At 47.1% G+C, this 11260-nt stretch overlaps 2 protein-coding genes across 2 annotated transcripts in view; both read left to right on the top strand.

The window, feature by feature from the left end:
* The first annotated feature begins 22 nt into the window (after positions 1–22).
* TMEM203 (transmembrane protein 203) lies at positions 23–1173 on the top strand. The gene is made up of 2 exons (XM_044661205.1): positions 23–94; positions 272–1173. The coding sequence occupies exon 2, from the start codon at positions 404–406 to the stop codon at positions 812–814; it is 411 nt and encodes a 136-aa protein (XP_044517140.1). The 5' UTR covers positions 23–94; positions 272–403; the 3' UTR covers positions 815–1173.
* A 3023-nt stretch (positions 1174–4196) lies between these two features.
* Positions 4197–11260, top strand: part of TPRN (taperin) — a 41565-nt gene continuing 34501 nt past the window's right edge. Inside the window, exon 1 of the mRNA XM_044663915.1 lies at positions 4197–6398. Within this exon, the coding sequence (XP_044519850.1) occupies positions 4197–6398 (2202 nt within the window). The remainder of the gene's footprint in view (positions 6399–11260) is intronic.

Raw genomic sequence — 11260 nt, 5'->3', positions numbered from 1 at the left:
GCCGGAGGAAATGACGCCATCGGCGAGCGACGGGCCTATCATGGCGGCGGCGGCAGCGGCTGCGGCTGCGGGCGTAACCGCTTGGACCACTGAGGTGAGTGTGGGACTCTTGTTGGGCTGGGGAGTTGCCGGGACCGATTGTAACGGTTTGGTCAGAAGGCGGGCTGGGACCGGGTCTGAGGGTAGAGATGGTGGCACCGTAAGCGGGCAGATGGCGGACGGCCTGACCTCCTTTCCCCTCCCTTCTGATATCCCGTCTCTGTCCCCTCAGCCGCCGCCGCCGCCGCCGCCGCCGAGTCCCTGTTGAGGAGCAGCTGTGCTGCGCAGCCTGGGACGAGCCGGGCGGGACCCTGCCAGGAGCGGAGCCGTGGGCCCCGCTGGCCAACGAGCCGGCTTCGGCGCGATGTTATTCTCGCTGCGGGAGCTGGTGCAGTGGCTGGGCTTCGCCACCTTCGAGATCTTCGTGCACGTTCTGGCACTGCTCGTGTTCTCCGTGCTTTTGGCGCTGCGTGTGGATGAGCTGGCCCCAGGCCTGTCGTGGTGGAACGTATTCGTGCCCTTTTTCGCAGCCGATGGACTCAGCACCTACTTCACCACTATCGTCTCCGTACGCCTCTTCCAGGACGGGGAGAAGCGGCTTGCTGTGCTCCGCCTCTTCTGGATCCTCACCATTCTCAGCCTCAAGTTTGTTTTCGAGATGCTGCTGTGCCAAAAGCTGGTGGAGCAGACGAGGGAGCTCTGGTTTGGCCTCATCATGTCACCGGTCTTCATTCTTCTGCAGCTGCTCATGATCCGGGCTTGTCGTGTCAATTAGCCCTGTGTGGAAGGCAGGGGGAAAGAAAGAACGCTGTCACAAACTAAGCCCCTCAGCTATCGTTGTACTGAATGAAAGGAAGAACCGCAGGAAGGAATCAGCCCCTTTTGCTTATGAGGTTCTCAGCTTTTCTTCATAATCTTCGTCCTAACTACAGGCGGGTGGGCAGATGTGTGGAAAAAACACTGGTCACTAAATAAAGGTATTTTTTTTTTTTTTGCTTTCACTTCTGTTTTTCTGTTTTCATTATTATTGATTTGAAATGGGTTCCAGATTGGCCATATGTCTAATTGCCTGGACTGTAAAGGAGCTTTGCTGTTAGAAATTGCTTTTTAATAAAATATGCTGTTGGAATGTGAGTATTTCTTTGTACTTATTGGGTGGCAGGGAAAGCAGCTGTACTAAAGACTAGAATCTCATTTTGGTCTGTGGAATCTTTTCACAAGAAATCTGAATTGGGAGAGCTGCTTTGGCCTTATTTTGACTACAGAGTTCATTTCTCAATTGAATTGATCAAAGAATTGGATGCTTGCAGTTTACTAAGCATAATACTTTTTGTTCCTCCCTTCCTAAAGAGGTGGATATTATTACTTTCTTAATCTGTCCATGGAGAAGGTAACTCCTGAGTATAGAGCAAATAAAAAATTAGGACCTAGGACTCCAGTTGGTAGATATCCTTCTAATTAATTTGCCCCATGAATTAGTGAGACATGGTTTTGGTTTCAGTTGGTTGATAGCTGAATTATTGTATTTGTCTGCAAACACCAGTACTCTCTGCATTCCCATTTTCATGCCTCACTCTTTCTGGGAATTTTAGGGTGATTTGGGAGTGATCCACCTTCAATAATCCTAGATGAAGAGTTAGATCTCATTACCCTTAATCTTAAAGATTGGTAACATCACCAGGACACCAGCCTTGTTACTAAAAGTATTGATGACTTAGATATACATAATGTACATTTCTATATATCCATGTATTTGCATATTTCTCTATAGCTCTAGACAGAGTTGTGAGGTTCATATGAGATAATATATAAAAAGTACTTTGAGAGGGGAGGTAGTTCAGATCTGACTTCAGACACTTCCTAGCTGTATAATCCTGAGCAAGCCACTTAGCCCCAGTTGCCTAGCCCTTACCACTCTTCTACCTTGGAACCTATACCTAGTATCAGTTTTAAGATAGAAGCATTTAAAAACTAAAAAATACTTAAACATCTTAAAACTTTATATAAATGTCATGTCAGTACACTAAAATTTTTGCAGTTTCTCTTCCTTTTGCCCAAGTCTTTCCAAGCCTCATTACTTTCCTCAACCCAGTTCAGTTGGGTAAACATACTAATGCAGTTTGGAAAAAACTTGGTTCAGTCAAGGGCATCCAATTTACTGCAACCCTGGACATGGGTGTTTTCCTGGCCAACCAGTAATCTCTGCTGGAGACAGATATTCATGAAGTCTGTATGGCCTTTTTCATCTTATTGCTAGAACACAGGAGTGGGAGATAAGTAATTTCTCCTGACTGTTAAATAGACGAAAGGCACCCAAGAAAATGGGAGAAAGTGATATGAAAAGTGAGCAATTGTAGGAGCACAAGTGGAGTTAGATATTTTGACTTTGGCTTGGGTTCCCTTCACATCAAGCCCTTGGTTCACAGTCCTGGGCTGTTCCTACCACTGGATTTCACTTGGGGTAACAAAGAAAAAAAAACCTGACCTCTCTCTTGATTAAAGGGGATCACAGAGGATATTGTTCTGGTGGCTTTTAGCATCTTATATGGTGAACTGCACAGATATTGGGAGCTGTACTCTTTTTCTCTCAGTCATAAAATGAGGGGGTTGGATGACCTCCACTGTCTAAATCTATGATCCTATGACTTGGGCAAAAGGTCACTGCTTATGTTATAAAAGCAAAATACCATGAGAACAGAGGTTTGTCCAGAAGTGAAAGGTCCACTTTTCCCAAGCCAGATGAATAACTTGGCCTAACCTTTGCCTGGACAGCTAGGTGGCTCAGGGGATAAAGCTTAGGATCTGCTGTCAAGAAGATCTGAATTCAAATATGGCCTTAGACACTAGTATGACCCTGGGCCAATCACTTGACCCCTTTTTTCCTAACTTCCTCATTGGTAAAATGAGAACACATTGGAGAAGCAAATAGCAAACTGTATCCTTGTCAAGAAAGCCCCATGGAGGGCAGTTTGGTGGCTCAGTGGATTGAGAGCCAGGCCTAGAGATGGGAGGTCCTGGGTTCAAGTGTGACCTCAGACACTTCCTAGCTGGGTGACCCTGGGCAAGTCACTTGACCCCCCATTGCCTAGCCCTTACCACTCTTCCACCTTGGAACCAATATCTGGTATTGTTTCTAAGACAGAAGGTAAGGGTTTAAAAAGAAAAAAAAAGCCCCATGGACAAAGGTCGTTGGGACCACGTAGAGTCAGCCACACTAAACAACAAAAATACTTTCCCTCCCTTCTAGGAGTCCATGCTGGAGCTACACATAGCTCTACTTGAAGAGGCAGAGGGAATTTGTGCTAATGTTACTTCAGAAGACTCGGTCCCAGTTTACCCTGGGGCTTTCTCTTTGGGCCAGCAACGGTCTCACGGTCCCAGGGAGAGGTGGAACCCAGGCTGAGTCACTCAAAGCTCGAAACTTCCTGATGGAAGTGTCTGGGCTGCGGGCCAGGATCCTCCCTTTTCCACCCTAGTAAGGGCCTTGCTGCCTACACTCCAGAGTCTTCCGAGGGAATAGCCTGAGGAGGAAAGTAATTACAATACAACAAGACTACCCAAGAGGAGGGTCTAAGGTGCCTTTCGCCAATTGGGCGCCTGCCTGGGTGATGGAATCTTACCCAATTAAGGGTGCTATTATCCAGGGGTGAGCGAAGGTAATTGTTAGCCAATAGGCAGAGCTCTTTCCAGGGGGCACGGGGAGGGTATCCCCCGCCCCTCGCCCCGCCCCAGTTTTCCCAGTAGGTGGTGCGGGCACACACTGGGCGAGTCTATGGGGTATTTTCCCAATAGGCACCGACCCTGGGGATGATCGCATTCCCCACTGAACAGTGCTTTTTCCCAGGGGGCGGAGCAGGAAAGGTCACTGACCAATGAACGGAACTCCTCCCCCCACCATGGGCAGCGAAATGATCTTCCCCGTCTCCCATAGGTGGCCCTGGCACACACGGGGTGGGTCTTGAGGGGTTTTTCCCAATCGTCAGCAGCCTCGGAGGACGGGGGTGTGGTCATGAAGAGAAGGCGGGCCTCGGTGGGGCTTCTGGCTAGCTGGGCAGTTCCATCAGTCCGCTAGCCGGCCGGCCCGCCAGGCAGGTTGCCGGGGACTTGTGCTGAGGCGGATTTGTCCGGCTTCGCCTCACCTCTCTCTGCACGGCACCATGACGAGCCTCGAGCCTCGGCGGCCACCCGGCCTCGATGGACTGGCGGGTCCCGGCTCTCGCTCCGTGCTACCTGCATGGAAACGGGAGATTCTGGAGAGGAAGCGAGCCAAGCTGGCTAGCCTGGGGGCCGGGCCGCGGGGCTTGGCTGTGGGGGCCGAAGCTGGGGCTGGAGTTGAGGCTGCCGCTGGGACTCCGGCGGGGGTTGGAGGCGTCTGCCCCCGGGAACCAGCTCCAGAGGTGGAGCGGCTGGTACTAGCCGATAGCTTGGGCCCCCTGCGGGAGAATCCCTTCATACGACTGGAGACTGAGCGCAAGCGGCAGCGGAGGGGGCGCGGCGGAGCTCCCGGGGCCCGGCCCTCGACGGGGCGGCCGGTGCAGCAGCTGCTGGAGCTCTACAGTCGCGTCCCAGGCATTCGCACTATTCGTGCAGACAACATCCTCATCATCGAATCGGAGCCCGGCTTTTTGCCCGGCCAAGGGCCCTATGAGGTGAACGCTGTCGGTCCTCGTTCTGGCCCGGACCCATTGCAGCAGCTGCTTGCCCGGCGTGGCTGTCCGGTGGCGGAGATCCGGGCAGCCGAGGTGGTGATCTACGAGACGCCCCGGGCAGCAGCCGAGGCGGCCGCGCAGCCCGGCAGGGTTAGCCGTCTGTTGGAGAAGTTCGATTCCCCGTTAGCTAGCGGTGAGCCTCGATCCCGGGCCCCGTCCCCACCTCGGCGCCGCGGGAGCCCTGAGCGGAGCCGGCCTCTGGTGCCAAAGCCTCCTGCCGTCGAGCAGCGGAACTCGGCGGCCTCCCCATCCCTGCCCAGCCCCGGACCCTGTACTCCCAGCGTCGGGGAGAGAGCTGCCTGGTTCCAGAGGGAGCAGGCATCTGCAGCTGCCCCATCCCGCCACAGTGACTTTCTTGAGAAGACAGGCAGTAACTCTTTCACTGTCCACCCCCGAGGTATGGCCAGAGGAGGCCGGACAGTACCAAATGGGCCTGTCATTGAAGCCACCCCGGAGCCCCGTCTGGGTCCTGCCAATGGCCTCCCTGCAGGGGGTGGCCCTGTGCCATCCTCTTCCAATACTACCAAAGGCACAGACCAGTGGAAGCCAAATGCTGAGGAGGAGGCACCTATCCTCCACCCTTCCCCTGGCCCTTGCCTGACAGGCAGTGCCAATGGGGGACCCAGTGCCACTCCAGCTGCCACTTCCACATTCCCCAAACACAACCCGGCCAGTGCCACTCCCAGTCAGCGTAGGTGGGTTTCTGCAGCCACCAGCACCAATGACTCTTTTGAGATCAAACCTGCCCCCAAGCCAGATATGGAGAACATTCCTGATGAGGATATCCAGGCTAAGGCCTTGGCCAACCTCCGAATGAACTCTAAAAACTCCTTTGTCTTCATCCCCAAGCCTAGAGTGGAAGTGCTAGGCTCTAGGGCTGGCCATCCAGTAGGGAACAAAGCCTTTGAGCAGCCAAAGGGAAAGGCCAGTGTTTCCTCCCAAGTTGGCCACTTAACTCATGTACCTCTGGAAAATGGGGGCCAGCACCCACAGGAAATTGTGCCTGCCTACAGGAATCACTTGGGGGGTGAGGCCCTTCGGACAGCTGAGGAAAGGGACCCTGAGAAACAAATAGCTGCAGCCCTCTCAGAGGGGAATCCCAAGTGGCAGGGAGAGGTCTCAAAACTCCCCTCTATAGAAAAAGCTTTCAAACAAGAGCCTTGTTCAGGCTTTGAGATTTCTGACACATCTCACAGTACTTCTGTCACTCAGATTCATGAAGAACCCAGTAAAGCAGGTCTGCCTGTTACTTATATTGATGAGGTAGATTCAGATGATGAATCCTACCAAGAAGCCAAACCAGCTTTCAGATTCACTGATGCTCCTAATTATCGACCTCATCCCTCTCTGCCTAATAGCAAATCTGAAGTCCACTATCTGAACAACAATACTTTCAAGGTGGTGCCTAATAGGAAACCAGCTGTCCCTGAGGTGAGCTTCAGCCTGCCAAATGGGGAACTGTATACTGAGGAAGAGGAGGAGGAAGACCAATGGAAAGGGAAAACCCTGGAAGACCCTGAATCATCCCATGAGAATGTGGGAATGTTACTCAAGAAACGATATCCCACTGTCAATGAAATTGAAGTGATTGGGGGCTATTTGTCCCTGAAGAAGTCCTGTTTAACCAAGATCAGGTCCTCAAGGAAAAAGGTAACACTGAATGAGAGATACCAGAGATCTGCCTAGCAAGGAAGAGTAGGAAAAATGTGTGTTTAGGTGATAGACACTGAGACTAGCTAGCACTTGGTGAAAGTTCCCAGCTTTCTTAAAAAAAAAAAAAAAAGCTTTATTGATTTTTTTTTCCCTTTATTTCCTTCTCCTTCACAGTCATTTTCCACCGACTATCCTTGTTCCAACAGAGTCCTCTCTTTTGACAAATATATCCAGACAAAGTAAATTAATATATTGGCCATTCAGTACTTTTAGTTCACCACCTTTCTGTCCAGAAATGAGAAGTGTGCTCAATAGAAGTCCTTTGAAGTCATGGTTGATGACTGTACAGGTCAAAGTTATGAAGGCTTTTAATGTAGTTTTCTTTTAATTATGATGGTCTTTATGTCAGTTGCTTTCCAGCTTCTGTTTATTTCAGTTTCCATCAGTTCAAAATGAGCCTTATCAACCACTTTGTTTCCAATTCTTTGTTAACCCCTCAAAAAAGGGCTGCTGAGAATATTTTTGCATATCTGAAATCTTTAATTCTGTGTTCTAATTGGTCAAAGTATATATGCAATTTGTAGATGTTTTGGGTATACTTCCAAATTGTTTTTAGAACAATTGAACCAATTTACCAGCAGATTAGTATGCCTGTCTTCCTATAGCTCCTCTAATATTTACCTTTCTCATTTTCTGTTTCCTTTGTCTAAATAATGGCTGTGAGGTTAAACTTCTGAACTGAACTTATTATTTGTCACAAGGAAGGATTTTATTGGAGCTGTAATTGTCAGTGGAAAATATCAGTGAAATTAAAAAAAAAGAGCAAGAGAAAAGAACATTAGTAGAGTATTTTTCTGATTTCTACAACTTTTCCTTGTACCAAATCTGTAGTCAGTTCATATGTTGTTGAGATTGGTTGCAATTGCTGTTCAGGTGCTCTTTCATGAATGTTCAGAGGCCAGAGACACAATATTAGCTTGTTCTGGTCCAGGCTGTTGTGCTCAGTTGTTGGAGATATTTGGATTGTTAAGAACAACTTGATGCAAGAAGCAGGCTTTCCTCAAATTACTGAGCAGTTGAACTTTTCCCTCATGGCATCATTGCCTTCTTGGCAAGCACCTGTGGGCATAGATTAAAAAATTTTCTAGTAGTAGTTTACAGGGGAGTTAAAATTTCCCATACTGTTTGTTTTGTCATTACAACAACATTCCTACATAGGATGGAGCCTGCCTCATCACAACTAGGTGGTAGCTGCCCTACTGATTAAAGAAGTAAGTGTTCCTGCCCAAGGTTTGCCACTCAAATGGGAAAAGGGGTCAGCTTTAAAAAAAGAACTTCTTCTGTTCTGTTTGTCTACTTGGTAGGCAAATCCCATTTATGAAAACTATGAGCCAGTGTAGTATTTCAGAAAACACTCTGGCTTTGCAGTCAAAGGATCTAGTTTCTCATTGAATGAATGACCCTAGGGACATGATTTTACATCTCTGGACCTCATCTATAAAATGAAGGGAAAGGAGGAATGGAAATAGATGACCAGTTGATCTCTGAAGCTCCTTTCTGCTCTAAATCTCCAATCTTCTGATCTTATGGCCTAGAGCCTCATCCCAAGGAAGGAAATTTGCCTGTACAAGTTTCCCCAGAGGCGGGTAATAAAGCTCTGACAGGAGAAGCCTGAGGGGTCTCACCTGGAATTATTATTATTATTTTTTTTTAAAAAACCCTTAACTTTTGTCTTGTTGCCAATACTGTGTATTGGCTCCAAGGCAGAAGAGTGGTAAGGGCTAGGCAATGGGGGTCAAGTGACTTGCCCAGGGTCACACAGCTGGGAAGTTTCTGAGACCAAATTTGAACCCAGGACCTCCCGTCTCTAGGTCTGGCTCTCAATCCACTGAGCTACCCAGCTGTCCCCTCACCTGGAATTATTGTTTAAATTAAGCACTTGCCAGGTAAAGGGTAGAAGACAAATGGGAAAAAAATTCAGGTCCAGCCACCTAAAATGCTCTGTCCTGTTCAGAGGCTATAGGAGGATAGGGAGTAGTTCTCAAAATCAGAAAGATTCAAATTCAAAACCTAACTGAGAACTACTGACTTCATGACCATGGTCAAGTTCCTCAAGCTCTCATTACTTTAGATAAATTGCTCCAAAGGCTGCAATCTGTATTGGTGAGAGGGAATTTCCTTATTTGGAAATTCCATGTATTAATGAAATAAAGATCCAGTTCCTCTCCTTAAAGCAGTGATATGATGTCAAACTTCAATAGAAAAAGAGGCCACTGAACCTCCTTTGAGTTACATGATGACTTAGAAAACCATTTATTAACATAACTGTTAATATTGCATTTTTATTTTGTTAAATATTTTCTATTTCCATTTTATTCTGGTTTGGGACACTTCTGTCTTAAAGGATTGTCATCTGCAGGGGGCAAAGTTTGCTGATCTTATATGACATTCACAATGCCCTTTTCAGCTGAACCCAACTTCAGATTAGAGGCCCTAGGAGAACCTCAGGAAGTCTCTTGCTCCCCACAATGAGAAATTAGAGCAGGCTGATTCTCTGGACAGCATTCTGGATTGGAGCTTTACACACTTTGAATCCTCTTAGGACTTAGCTATTTTTTTCTTAGGAAACTGGATATCTCTACTTTGATTTCCAAATTTGGGGGTGTGTTTTCTCTTTTGGCTTTTCTACAGCTTGCTCCTCTGAGTTTAGAATGTTTCCCTTTTGTGGGAGGTTTTTTCTGTTTCAGAAATGTGCGTAAATGTTCGTAAATCCATAAATCCTCCAAACCTTGTGAGTAGAAACAGAAATTTACCTGGGCTCAAAGCTCTAACTCAGGAGCCCTCAGAAACAGGAATGGCCACATGGGATTAATAAGCTTGTTAATTCCCTTTTATTTAATACTGTTGTCATGGGGCAGGGCTAGGGAGCAGCCTCATCAACTACAAGAACTATGGAGCTTTTCCTGTATTGAATGATGAAGTCTCAGAGCTATGAGAGGATCCACATTATTTCCAGATCCATAAGAAGCATTGTTGGGGGCAGCTGGGTAGCTCAGTGGATTGAGAGTCAGGCCTAGAGACGGGAGGTCCTGGGTTCAAATTTGACCTCAGACACTTCCCAGCTGTGTGACCCAGGGCAAGTCACTTGACCCCCATTGCCCACCCTTACTACTCTTCCATCTAGGAGCCAATACACAGAAGTTAAGGGTTTAAAAAAAAAAAAGACGCATTGTTATAATGGGGATCATACTCTTTACCTTCTGTGAAGGACTTTTGGTTACCTTTTATTTACTCGCTGGGATTAGCAAATGGGAGAACTGACTCATTGCTAGTTGGGTCTCAGTGGTGGATCCAGTTCTTATAGGCTTACGCTTGGTGTCCTTTCTGGAGTTGGCTTTGTCCTTACTCTGCTGATGAATTTCTCTGCTCTTAACTTTCCTTTGGTGAGCTCACATGACCCACCTTACCCCTAGGCTCTCTCCTGGATTTAATGAGATCAGAAGGGGAGAGTAGATTGTACTAAGCTCTTGAGGGCATTAGGAGGAAGCCAGGCTTAACTCCTGAAGGAGTTAAAAGAGATCAATTGATCATAACTGAAAAAGAAAAAGGGAGAGGCTGTGTGATATAATGGAAAAGGCACTGGATTTAGGTAGAGTTAGAGGCCTTGAGTTCAAACTCAATTTTGGCTACTTTCTGTCTGACCTTAGATGAGTTCCCCTCATCTCTCTTGGGCTTCATTTTTCCCTGTGAAAGATGAAAGGGTTGGACTAGATGGTCTTTAAGATCATTAAATCTTGTGAATGGTGAATACCATAAGAACCAGGCTAGGTAACTTGAAGGCCAGGGAGAGAGACTCTCAGATTTGGGTCTGACTATATTTCTGACTGGAGCTAACTCCTTCAGAGCCCTGTTTGCTGGGAAAAGAGAAAAGAAAAAAAGAAAAGAAAAAGAAAGGCAGTGCCCGCCTAACCCTTTGTACCCTGTACCTGAGCACAGTGCCCCATAGAGCCCCTCCCTGCCAATACCTTTTTCAGAAAAGCTTCTGAAAAATTTCCAGGTTGTTTCCGGTTCTTTGTTTAACCTTGGAGCAAATTCCAAGGCTAATAAATACCATATTACTTCCCTATTGGTAGGGTGACAAGGGGCTCCTTTGGGAGTGAAACCAGAGTCTGACAAATATCAAACAACATACCCTGGTCAGCCCTACTCATCTTGCCAATGGTGACTTCTTCCATTCATTTTAGAGCTTCCTGAGCGAGCTGTTTATTTCCAGGGCTTCTCATTATTTTCCTTTGAGATTTTCCTAATGTGATTTCTGCTTACATCACTATGCCCAAAGGTTCTCTTGTTTAAAGCCTCTCCAAGCCTAATGCAAAGCTTCCTTTTTCCCCCCCTCTCCTAAGTTTTGCACATGGTTCTTGCATTCTGGCACTGATTTACAGGGTATTTTCTGCCTTGATTCTCTTATCTATTTTGCCTTCTTCCCTCTCTTCTGCATCTCTCTCCCCTCTTACTTTTGGGGTATCTTCAAGGGTTAGGTCTTACCCTCTTTTCTCTCTCTGTCTATTCCTTTGGTGAGGTCTTCTGCCCTCATAGTTTGTTACTGTGTATATGTGTATGGCCAAAGCACTTCTCTCTTCCTGGCCTGTTATTCTAGTCTGTACTTCTTCATCTCAGTAACCACCTGAATATCCTCTTAGTATTTGAAATTCAGCATGTTTTAATAGCAAATAAACCCCAACCCTTCCTTATCCTCTGTGCTGATGTCTCTCACATTCTGTTCACACTTCCTCTCAGTATGGTGACTGTTCTCTTATGTCGTTTTTCATACCTGCCTCTTTCATAGGAAAGCTGTTGTC

This window comes from Gracilinanus agilis, chromosome 2, assembly GCF_016433145.1.
Source record: "Gracilinanus agilis isolate LMUSP501 chromosome 2, AgileGrace, whole genome shotgun sequence".
NCBI classification, from domain to species: domain Eukaryota; kingdom Metazoa; phylum Chordata; class Mammalia; order Didelphimorphia; family Didelphidae; genus Gracilinanus; species Gracilinanus agilis.
The sequence above is the reverse complement of the archived record's forward strand: the minus strand, read 5'-3'. Positions and strand labels throughout refer to the sequence as shown.